This window comes from Molothrus aeneus, chromosome 2 (assembly GCF_037042795.1).
Source record: "Molothrus aeneus isolate 106 chromosome 2, BPBGC_Maene_1.0, whole genome shotgun sequence".
Lineage (NCBI taxonomy): Eukaryota > Metazoa > Chordata > Aves > Passeriformes > Icteridae > Molothrus > Molothrus aeneus.
The window spans coordinates 108,429,689-108,442,288 of NC_089647.1; the positions used below are offsets into that span (position 1 = coordinate 108,429,689).

The 12,600-nt window shown below is 40.1% G+C and overlaps 1 protein-coding gene across 3 annotated transcripts in view; it reads left to right on the forward strand.

The window, feature by feature from the left end:
- The window catches only part of SYTL5 (synaptotagmin like 5), an 82,093-nt gene that overhangs the window by 38,471 nt on the left and 31,022 nt on the right, over positions 1-12,600 (forward strand). For all 3 annotated transcript variants that reach the window (XM_066545474.1, XM_066545473.1, XM_066545475.1), the window contains exons 4-6: positions 8,619-8,731; positions 10,009-10,138; positions 11,971-12,096. In XM_066545474.1, the coding sequence (XP_066401571.1) occupies positions 8,619-8,731; positions 10,009-10,138; positions 11,971-12,096 (369 nt within the window). The remainder of the gene's footprint in view (positions 1-8,618; positions 8,732-10,008; positions 10,139-11,970; positions 12,097-12,600) is intronic.

Genomic DNA, 12,600 nt, shown 5'->3' on the forward strand with positions numbered 1-12,600 from the left:
CACTGTTGACAGGTGACAGAGGAGGATTGGTTGCTGTCTTATAACTTGGCTGAAGTTAACCTTTTGATATTCTCTCTTGTTTCTTTCTAATAGGCTGACAAATTAGGGTAGCTGTGCCCTGGAATAAATTCTGCTAGGGTGATTGCAGACCTGCCTGGAAAATTGTAAAGCTCTGTTCTCAGTGTGGTTATGGACATTTCACTGTCAAAAAACCTCAAGAAAACAAAGCCCAAAAACCCCCAAACAAACAAACAAACAAAAAAAACCCCAAAAAGCACCATTCATACCATTCATACAAACCAAAAAAAACCTTTTTAAAACCCCCAGTGATATAGAGCAGAATATTTCCTGGCTTATTACTGTTAAATATTTTAGTTCAGGACCTTGATGCAGCAGATGGATTTGCCAGTTACACCTGCAGGAGACATAAACCTGAGAGGTGCTCCAGGCATGCTCAAGGACAAGATTGGGTTTCAAAGTGATGCTTAGAATTTAGAGAAGTGGTTTGAAGGTAAAGCAAATGATGGCTCCCTATGGGCATGTGGAAGTGCTACATTTGGGAACAAATGCAGCTGCAGGAACATAAAATGAGAATAAAAACAGCTTCTGCAGCTGTTCCCTAGGAAAGGCTCTGGGTATTGTACTGCATAAAAGCTGAACATGAATCAACAGAATTTTCCACTGCAGAAAAATTGAGCATCACACATTGATGTACAAGCCAAATTATGGCCTATAAAATAAATGATAAAATCCTCTTTTATGTAGAGTACCTGCCCATTCCTGTGTATAAGAATTCATACAGGCCACCTGGAGAAAGTTCAGCAGAAAATAATGAAACTTAGCACACAGGCTGTCCAGACCAATAGAAAATGTCACAAGTGTTCAGCCTAGACAAGAGAAAATACCTGAGTTTTAAATCTACAGAATGTGGCTTACAGGCTGTTCTAAGATCCCTTTTTGGGTAGGAAGAGTAATGTGATATTAAATTGCAGTGAAAGGATGTAATTTAGATGGTGTGAATGTTGACATAACTTGGAAGGGTTGCAGAATGTTGTTTTACAACAGGTTGGATAAGCCTCTCTAGGGATGATGGCATCAGTAAAGATGTCCTGCTCTGGGACTGAGACATGAGTGAGGCAATTTCTCAAAGCCTGTGTGACCTCTGCTTCTCCTGATTGTGCTGCAGTTCTGGGTGCCAGGCAGGGTCCCAGCAACCACCTGGACAATTAATTCTGGTTGAAGCCTTCCTTTCTGTTATTACACACCACGGTGTCATTTGCTTCCAAAGTGCTGAACTTTTCAAGTGCTAACGTTCTGTCCATGTTGAGTATCTTTATTAAATTGAAAGCTCTCTCTCCCCTTCATTTTTGTTCATATGCAGTGTTTCTGCAAGACTTCATGACAGTTAATGATATGTAAAATGTCTTTTACATTGCTGGGAGTACACAGAGAGATAATCTTCTGTGTGGGCAGTGTGGAGATGGAAGTTTGGGAAAGGCATTTCAGTTACATCATTGTGCATAGTTCTCATTTAAATTATTTCAGTTCTGCTTTTCTACCAAGTGAGAAGTGCAGGGGGAAATCAGGATTTTTAGGCTTTTTTAATTACATTTGATGGAAGAGCTGATTAAGTTAATAGGGCCTTTGACAAGATGAAGAGGCAGAAGGCAAGGAAGAGAAAATAATACAGTGTTAAGAGTGATTTATGCTTTATGAGTAGCAAACAAAAGGTAGGAAGAGGAGAAAAATCTTTTAGCTCTGCAGCATTGACCTGCATGCAGTGTTTGTGTCTGTCAAATTGGACTGCTTTACCATGCTTTCCAAAGAGTGTTGGAACACTTTTATATTTGTCCCTCTCCTTTGTCCCTTTTTTAGCATCCTTGGTTATGTTGATGTCTGTATAGACTCCAGCCCCTGCTGAGCTGCTCCATTAGCAGAGCCAGGTTAAACTGTTGTTGTGATGTGATGATGTCTGCTGTCACACAGACTGTGAGACCCTTAAAAGGCAGGGAGAAGTGTTTGTGAGCTCTTTACAATTTTGGTGCTGTACTAGTTCATGCCTCTGCTCCCCAAATTGTACTCAGGAGTGTCCTTAAAGTTCTATTTAAGGTGATGGTTATAGCAGTAGCTTGTACAAGCCCTCTTCATAGTCATGAATTACATCTGCAGGAATATGTCCAGAAGATTTTCAGAACTGTTGGAAAACCTAATGAGTACATTTGGTGTCAGAGCAGAAGGTCTGGTACAGGGTGGGAAGTGTGTTCATTCAAAGAGACAGCTACTGCACAAATTACTGCAGAAATACCATGAATTACACAGATAATCCAGAGTGGTTGCAGAAACAACTTGTGTCAATAAAAAGAATGTAGGTAATGTCAGCCACCTTCTGCCTGTTGCTTTGTTGAATACATTTTGATATTTCTTTCCTTATGAGCTTTTTGAGTCCTGCCTGTCCAGTCCTAACACTGGAGTTTGGGATGGTTTCAGAACAGTGAAAGGGCATTTTGTCACATGGCCTGGGATCAAAAGTTGTTATTGTTTTAAGAGTTATGGTGGATTTATGTCCAACTACCAAAAAAAAAGGAAAAAAAAGTGTCAAACTACAAGCTTGCTCACTTTGATTTGAAGAACAGTAATTTCAAGATGCCAATTTTAGGAGTATGTGGTAAAACATAACATTATTATCTGAAAAATTAAAAAAACCCAAGCACAACATAATAATATGATGGTGGCTGTAGGGGTAAGATACCAGTTCATATAATAATACAGTCTCTTTGTTCATCTGTCAATCAGAACATCATCTGGCAACAAGAGAATCTGACTTCTCTAAAATAACACTTAGAGCATTTCATCTGCATTTCTCCAGAGACAGACTTGCCTGAAAAACAGCTTCTGGTGATGGGGAAGCTTGTTACAATACATTAATTACATTCTAAAAAAAGAGATTTAATGAATTTGAGGAATGACATTTGAATGTGAATAGTGACAGAGGTTCATCAGGATTTTTAAGTATAACAAACAGATTTATATGTAAGTTGTCTTACAGTTTAGAGTTACTGTCAAATGATATCTCCCTTCAATGTCCATAAAGAGAAAATTATTTAGTTGGATTTTGCCCCCCATGGGTGCTATTACCAGGGAAAATAGAAAGTCTCAAGACAAAGCATTTACAGGTCAAGAAGGATTAGAGCTAAGTCTTCAGCCAAACTCAGTTCTCCAGCTAAGGTCAGAGAACAAGACAGTCCTTATCCATGTGATTTTGTTTGATAGTTGTGCTGTTGCACTATTTAATGAGGTAAATCAAGCCTGTATGTAGTGATGCACCTGAAAGAGGAAGGTTTCTGCTCCATTCCCTCCATAAAAGGAGCTGAGGTCATCAGGAGCTTTCAAACATGGGTGTTAAAAGAGAAACTTTCCATTAAAGTATCTTTTTCCCCCTACATTTTCTTAAATTATGATCACTTTGCGTTTTAAATTTGGCAGACAAAATGATCAACAAATTGAGGGAAGTAAAGTTCTTCCAGCTGTCTTCTGAAAGGCTTATTTCACACCTTGATGCTGTCTGTACTTCCCATTGTAAGGTGTCAAGGTATCGGAGAGCACTGAATTTTTATGTCAAATGTCTAGTTAGCCCAAGTTATTACAGCAGAACAAAGCAGTAATGGAAAATTTATCTTAATCTCTGAAATAATTATGCTGTCTTAACATGTCATGAAAATTCATCAGAATCTCTTAGTAATATTTATTCCCATTAGGAGCCTAAAAATAGAGGCATTTCCAATGTTTTACTGTGCAAATGCTTTTCAAATTTCTTATAATTTTATTTTAGTAACTTCTAGGCAAGTTTGACTTCTTTTCACAGGGTCAAAAAATTCTGTCTAATGGCCTCACAGCATAATAAAACTTACAGTGGAATTAATTTATGTTGCAGAAAATACTGTGTGGAATTGAATACAAAGATGAGGGTATGTGAGGGTATGTGATAAAGGCTTTGGTATGTTCAAACACAGGCTGAATTTTATCCAGCCTTTGGTTTTGCCTTTTTTCCCACATTTTCTTCCTGAGGAGGAAGTAAAATAACTTGAGAAACAGGGATGGAAGGAAGGTAGGCTGAATCTTTTGCATCTGCTGTGGATGTGAGTTAGACAAGATGATTAAATGGAGAAGAAACTGTTTTACCAATGTGGGGCTTTGCCCTAAAGAAATAATTGAAAGTAACAATTGGGACTTTCCATCTGAAATGGATTTTTTTATTATTATCTGGGACATTTAACCATGAAGTGCCTCACAGAAATGAGAGTGGAAAATCTGAGTTTTTGAGGGGCAGGCCATAGGTTATGTTTTGTTTCTAAACTGAGCAGAATGTCATTAATTTGATTAGTGGGAGATCACAGAGGGGGAAGAAGCAGGGAGCTGTAACCTGCTCCCTCTCCCATGATGGGAGTAGGTGGATCAGTAATTAACATAGAAGGACTTCAGCAGATACCTGAAGTATTTATTTGGTACTCAGCTGAACAGCCTGAATGTTAATCTTCCTAGCTGTTCTGAGCCTAGGAAAGAGCAATGATGCAAAAATTGCTGTTATTACAATTTATAACAGTGTTTTCCTTTTTTCTAAAGCTACTGACTTCAGCATCTGTTGAACACCTTGGAAGGCCAGTCTAAATCCTGTTTTGGTAGAAATTACACATGCTGTTTACATCATGAGCTACATCTAACTGAGAAAGTAAAGAAATACATTCACATACCATGATCTGCAGTCTGCATGGACCTTGGGCCCATTTTGCAAACAACAAAGCCAAACCTGCAAGCACTGATTCAATGTGCTATTCAGTAAAGCCCTCGTTTCTTTTCACCTGAAACAGTTCTTTAGACAGAAAGGGTTCATTTTAATCCTGTATCTGAAATAGTGCATCTTTCCTCTATCTCAGTAGGAGAGAGACTCCCCTTGTCATAATTGCATGAAAATAACATTATTATAAGACTGTTTAGCTCTTGCTCTTCAATTTTTTGATTCAGAATGTCAAATGCAATTATTAAATTCAAACTTCAAGTCAGAGACTTGGGAAATCATTTGATCTGAAACAATTTCTATTTATGTGTAGAGCAAAAATTCTTTTAATAGGTACTCCTGACATGTATGAGTGATAAAGATAACATGAACACTAGTCTTTGTGTGAATTGTTCAGCATACATGGAAAATACATCCAATACTAGTGCACTAGAAATTCAGATCTGCAAAGCTTGGGGACTTTCCCTTTATTTGATTAGAAAGTGATGTTTTTGTAGAAATTATCTGTTGAGTAAGGACATTTTTGCAAAAAAGGGTCTGCCAGCTGAATTTAGGATCTGAAGACAGACAGCAACACTGATGGAAATAAGGATGAAGGTCTGAAGGGAGGGCTGAGGCTTCTTGTTTCATGCAGCACTCACAATGGCTGGATGTCAGTGCTTGCTGCTTTTCCCCTTTCACTGAGGACAAACAGGGCTGGCCAGAGGGGTGAAGCCCCTGACTAAAGGAAGGCAAATCTCTCTCTCTTTGCCATGTTTTGAGACTCAGCTGAGGCAGTTGTCTGTGTTTTGCCTCAGACCTCATTCTTCTGGTGAAACCAGAGCAGAATGGGTGTGAGCCTCTTCAGAGCATCCCTGGCAAGGAGCTGGCACCTCATTGGAAAGGTGGATTTTAATTACATCAGTCTAATGAAGCAGGTGGGCTATTCAGTTTGAATGGGCACAAGGTTCAGCTCTGCCACTGTAGTGACTGTCACACTCCTTGCCTGCTCAGCCCTGAAAAAGTTATTTGCACCCTCCTCTTTCCTTGGGGCCCAATTTGTGTTTGCCAGCAATGTCCTGGAACTTCCTTGGCTAAACAAGAGGGCACAAGCTGGGCAATTTGGGGCTGTTTGACAGTGGCAGGTTGCAGATAGCAGAGATTATTAAGAGAAGTAGCTTGCTTAGCTATCCTTTGCCACAAGAAAAAGGGATCAGCTGTTGTTGCCCAAATAAACTGATCTGTCATCTGTCCCTTCCCTGCAAAGCTCATGTTTTGAGGAAGATGAGTGTTGGGTCAGTAGTTACACAGGCATGGAAAGAGGAAGGGGAAGTCCTTCTGTGCAGTTCTCCTTCCTCACTGCCAGCCTGGTGCAGCCTTTCCCATCTTGGAGGCTGCTTTCCTGCCAGAGAGAGAGGCAGCAGAGGTTGTTTGGATGGTGTGGGATGGAGTGGGGACACAGAGGAGGACTCTGATGGTGAGCTCTGACATCCCAGGCCACAGTGGAATGGAGGAGAGGAGGGCCCTCTCCCAGGGATGGATGCTGAGGGAGAACCTGCCTCCTTCCTTGCACAGCCCAAAGTCCTCCATCCGCTTCCATCCTGGTCTCCTTCCACAGCTGCCCCAACCATCCTTTCCTTGTCTGCAGCTCCTTCAGTCTCTCCAGCCCCCAGGACTCTCCCTGAGCTCTTGGTCCTGCTATTGCAGGCTCAAATTTCCACATCAGATCACAAAACTGCTGCACAGTAAAACGAGCACCCTCTGGTCCCAGCCACCCTTCCAGCCAGGCTGAAAGCCCCTGGGCACCTGTGATGCAGGAGGCACCAGAGGTTTCCTCTCCCTCATCAGTGTTCACATCTGGCCAGAAAATGTGGGGGACGGCTCTCCAGGGGCTCTGTGGCAAAGAGCTGCCCCTCCATGAACCACAGCAACCCAGGTGGGTGTCACTGTCAGGGCTGTGTGAGGCATTGCAGGGTTTGGCTGTAAAACCTGGAGCTTTGGATGCAGCAGCCTCCAATTCTGCTGGAGCCCTGGGGGAAGGTCACAGCTCCTTCGGGGTGTCAGGGCTTGGAGAAGGGTGAAGATGCTTCTCTGGATAAGGATGTGGGCAGTGTTCTGTCTGACCTTGACCAAGTTGAGTATTGCTGGTAAGATATCAGGGATGGGTGAAATCTCCATCCAAGGGGAAAGCAGCACTTGTGGAGTTTTATGGTCAAACTTGGTAGTAACTGAGGAAAAAACCGAATTTACTGGATAGATGATACTGCAATGTGATATGTCATTCACATTGCAATGGAATTTGATGGTGTAGTGAAAGGTCTGGAAGGTTTATGGTTTGATACAAAACATTAAACATGCCCTAAGTCTTGCAATAAAATAACTGCACAGAGAAGTAAGTGTTGTTAGAGAATTGTGAAAATACACATTCTGAGAAAAAACATTTTTTACACCAGCAGGCCAGGCATAGTTTCTAATGAAGTGAATCCTTTTCAGTGTTTGGAACCAACAGAAGTAATTTAAAAATTCCCAGCTGAAGCATAAAGATTTTATTTAATACCTTTCACAATGACTGAGTGATCGTGATAATGAATTATGGAGGGTTTTTCACCAGGAGTCTGCAACGACAAGATAAGGCAATAATCTATTTCTATGCTTCTGGACATGTATTTGGGATTTTGATTTTTCTAATTTTTTTTTTTTTAGTGAGTCATGAAAGATTCATGATTCATTAACAGGTTAGGACAAACTGATAATATTTGTCTTTTCACCAGAGTCAGGATGTTATTCTGTAATTTTTAGTATTTTCTCAAGTAAGACTGCATTCAGGCATGACTCAGAAATAACTTAATAGTGAAGATATTGATCAGTGTTCTAAATCCATCTGTAGTAATTTTCATGCCCAAGGGACTGGATGATTTCTTTTCCAGTAGAGGTTTGAAAGTTTTCTTCTTGAACAGTAAGCAGGAACTGATTTAGTCTGGAGCTAAATCAGTTTTTAATGTTTGGGGGTTATTAGTTTGTTTATTTGTTTTTTATTAGAGTATTCATGATTAGTAGCTTTTAACCATCAATTGTGTGTAATGAGGCAGTAGAAATGGTGATGCTGTGCCATAATGAAACTAATTCAGGAAAAGGCAAACAACCAGCATGAAAACATACCCAGCAAAAAACCCAGCAATACCAGTACAGGTTTTCTTAATTGCTAGCATAGGTAAAAGAATTTGAAACCAGAAAAAGCAGCATTACACAGAACAACAGCAAAGACAAACTTTCATTGCTCTGAGCTGCTGACACACAACTAATTCATAGCAGCATTGCCATGTGAAGAAACTGCAGATAGTGTCAGCATATAAAACTAGAAATGAAAAATATATATGAACTTGCAGCAACCACTCTGTAACCACGTAGGGTCCATGAACTGCTGACTCATCTGGCTGGAGCTTTGCTGGGGGAGTTTCTCCCTCAATCCAGTGTTGCTGTTTCCATGTCTCTTGTCATTTTGGAGATGTTGGAAACTGTGGCATTGAGTTGTTCACAAAAGACTAGGATGACAGAATGTTCTGTGTATTTACAGAGATCTTGTAAACGTGGTTGGAACACTTTTTTGCCAAGTAAATTTCCATCTACTAAAAATTCCTTTCCATTCACAAAGTAAGGTGATATTTTTCTGCTAAGAGTCCTATTATTCCAAACTCTACAATCAATCTCTTTACACTTTATTTTAAACTGTGCAAATGTTGTCCAGAATTTGTGAATGTGGCAGCTGATTGATGAACTGCAGTAGCTTTGGTTGGCCAAGTTTGTTAATGTGTTTGTGTCTCTGGCTTTTCTCATTTTCCTCTTATAGAGAGCTACGGATAGTGACAGGGGAATGGTTTTTTGAAGAGAGAGCAAAACGCTTCAAACAATCAAATCTTGGAACTGATGTTGTCAGGCAGTCAATCCTTCACAAATTCCCAGGTAGGCACCTTGAGAGGGAGATTTACTTGTGCTTTACACGGTCAAAACCTTGTTTCTTGAGTGTTTGACTTGTATTTTATTCCTGACTGAAGTATAATCAGTATCTTAATCTTGACTTTTTATTTGTGCCTATACAGTGATTTATGAATTACTAATATTCAGGAAAGGTAAGGCCTATATAAAGAAAGAAGTATCTCTGTGGAGATAGGGAGCTGCTGAAAAAATCACTGTCCAAACAGGTGGAAACTCACTGTCCAAAAAGTCACTGTCCAAACTGAGAAAGTTTGTTCTCAGTTCCTGCTAGGAAGTTTGGCTGTATGGAGAGATCTCAACCTGGTCATTTTTTTGCCTTTGGCTCTCTTATTTGTGACAGTGGTGTGTAAAAATCACTCAAATTTGCTTTTTCAACTCTGAAGAAGAAAGGTGAATTTGAGCTCCTGTGTTGTCTGTTGGATCATGGGCTATATCCAGGCTACCTGGTATTCAGATTTTCCTTTTGCCCAGGTATCTCAAACAAGCTGCACCTGTACTTTTAGGTACAGTAAATTGTCTGTCTGTCTGTCTGTCTTGGCCAAGCCCAGACAGTGTGAGCAGTGTGAGCTGCTCTGGTACCTTGCAGGGTACCACAGGACCACTGGTGTAAGAAATTGGAGTTTTTCCTGAATGCTGATGGTTGGTACTCACTTAACTCCTTCACTCTGAACACAGAAGCTGTTGGGTAATCTGTTTCAGATGCAGAATTTATGCCCAGTTTTATCCCCTAGGTTATAAGGGGAGGGACTGGTTTACTGCCACTGGAAAAAATTCATGGTGCAAACTTGCTCCTTGGAAAATACAGACCTTGCCATTATCACTGTGCTTCAGAAACTGTAAAGCTGGCAAGTGTGTAACTTCTTGATATTATGTCAGTGGTGAGATTGGGTATTTCATGATTTAATACTTGATAGATATATTGAAAAATCTATTTAAGCCATTTTTCCCATACCTTGCTCCTAGATGAACAAACATTTTAATTATGAAAACATTCTTTCATTCAACACAGAAGATACTGTACATTTCAAAATTAAATTTCAGGTCCTTTGGTTATTAAATATTGTCACTGATAAATCTGGAAATGTAGTTCAAGTGCAGATAATGAGGAACATCTCAAGCCAAAGTTTTATTTTATAACAAAGATCCCCCAAGGCTTTTTCATTATCTGTTTTTGTAGGTTGTTTGACGTGCTGTGTAATTTGTGCAGAAGTTCACCTTTTATTTTCCTTCTCCCTCCACTGCAGACACAGTTTCCAATACAGATGATGAAAGAACATTCAAAAATCAACCCCAAGAGAATGAAGAAAAGCCAGATGTACCAGTCTGCTCCACAAATGGGCACAAATCTGTCTTTAGCAAACCTAGAAAGATTGGGTAAATCCTTTTGTTTTGTTGTTGTTCTTGGTTTTTGTTTTGGTTTCTGGGTTTTGGGTTTTTATTGAAAACTGATAAATCTAAAACCAGCTGTAAATGGTTGGATAGATTTTCTTTTGAGTTTTTCTAATCTTTCACATCAGCCTCAAACTCCCCAGGATTAGAAACTTCCTTCATTTAAAGGCATACTTACTGTAATTAAATTGCTGTTTCCTGGGAAATGCATCAACAATTATCCTTCAGCTATAAATGTAGCAGAAAAGAAGTCAATTTTACTTTTGGATTTTTCTTGTTTCTACTCAGAAGTAACAGAGAGTCCTTAAAGCAGGCTTGCCAGAGAAGCAAATGCAAAAACTATTATTTGCAGGACCTGTTTTTTATGTATACTGGCCAGTTTGGCTCCCAGGCTTTCCTTGGAGCTTCCAGCTGAGCAAGTACAGCCTAAGAGTGTGTGTGTTACAGTGAATAAACAGAGCTGCTGCTGCTCATCCTGCAGGGTTTCACCCCAGCTTGGCTGTGCCCTTTGAGGGGCATTCACTCTCAGGGGACACAGGCAGCTGCATTGACTGTGTGGTTGCACAGGTGGTGTCTGGACCCAGCTGGAGGCTATTGGGTGAGTGGGAAGAAAACCTGAATGGAAATTCATATTATGGCTGGAGCCTCAATGGTATTTGGAAAACTTTGTTTCTGTTGAAAGGAAGAACACATTTTTATCAGGGATCCTAAAGATAGGGCAGGTGGATGCTTTCCACGGGTTCTTCTAAGGAGAGATGAGTATGGAATAGCCTGCTCCAGAGACTCCAGAAATTAACACCAGTGATTTATCTCTCTTTAATATAGGGGAAAAGAGCATCAGAATGCCTCTGGCCTCTTAAACTACAGTGAAAAAAAGAACCAGCCTAAGGAATCCTCTATAATAGACCTAGATTTTGCTCTGAGTCATGTTAAGTGCTAGCTATAGTAAGATGGCATTAAAGTTTACTTTTCTAATTCTCCTTTCATTTAAATCCTTTATGCAAACTAATTAGTCATATTCCCTTACAAGAAACAATTGTTTTTATAATTGTTATTTATTTTAGTGCTGCTGTTTCTTTTTGTGGAGAGAAATGTTTTTGGTTGTGACATTCCCCACAACAGAAACTTAATCCTACAAAAATTTGGCTTGCTTTTCCTAGTGTATTTGGTGGCCTCTTTTAGAAATATTTCACTATTGTTCCTCTTCCTTGCTTGCTTCTTCCTCCCTCAGGTTCCACATTTGTGTATCTCATGAGTGGATTTGTTTCAGCAAGGCTCTTTTGGGGCCAGCTGCTACTGACAGTGTGATGGGATAACTTATCAGTCTATTGTGGTTTGTAAGGTCATGAGGAATACTATTACTTTGCAAAATTTAATTTCATTCATTTCTGTCCTATTAGGCCATGTTTTGCAGGATAAGGGGGTGATTTGTGGTTTTTAGGAATGGTATGTTTAGGGCATTTGATGCATATAATTCTAGAAATATCTAATGAGAAAATACATATAGCATAATTTTCTAGACACACTTAGTCAAAAATACTTTGCTAACTATAAATGACCCCCTCCCCCCAAAAAAAAGACTAATTTTCACAAGAGGCAGTTCTGGTTCTAAGCTTGAATAGTAGGAATGTTTTAGTGTTTTGATGTCTTAAAATGCAGTTTGTAGTAAATACAATATTTTTCCCCCAGCAACCAGTTTCATAGCCAGACTTGGTGCTCTGTTGACCTTTATATCCAGAGCTGTCCATAGGTTAGATTAAATTACTGGACTGTGCGCATCCCAGCTTTGAAAATCTTTTATTCCCTGTTTTCAACAGGAGGGTTATCAGGGCAGTGACCAAAGGAGAAATCACCTATGGAAAGGATGAAGGTGAAAGGAGCACAGGCTCAGAGGCTGAAAGCCCAGGTCTGCGTGGAGGCAAATCAGCTGCGGGCCCTGAGAGGTGAGCAGAGCCCGGGACAGCCCCTGCTGGGACTGGCCTGGGGCGGGGGCAGTGCCCTGGGCTGCTCTGTCTTCTTGGGTGCTGTCTGAGAAACACGGTTTTTGTTCATAAAGCAAACAAAAAGCACCAAAAAACACCCAACAAACCAAAACATTATCTCCACTCATCTTATCTTACTCTCCTCGTGTTCAGCTGGTGACCGATGTCCGCACGTTGGTTTTGTTTTCTGGATTTTAGTGGATGAGTTGTGTTCATGTTACAGAACTGAGGCTCCTTGGTTTTCTTTACTAATGAAATGTTAATTGATTGTAATTTATGTTTTTTTCTTCAAAGGCTGTTTGCTCTTCTCTGTCCATGACTGTTGTCCCAGATATTTTATCATTCTTCTGGGCTTAAGAGATCTCTGCTAGTACCTCTGATGGCATTATAAAATTCCAAGAGCAACATTTCTGGCATGTCCTACCTTCAAAATGGAGCCAAAAACCAGGTCACTATTTCCCTGTT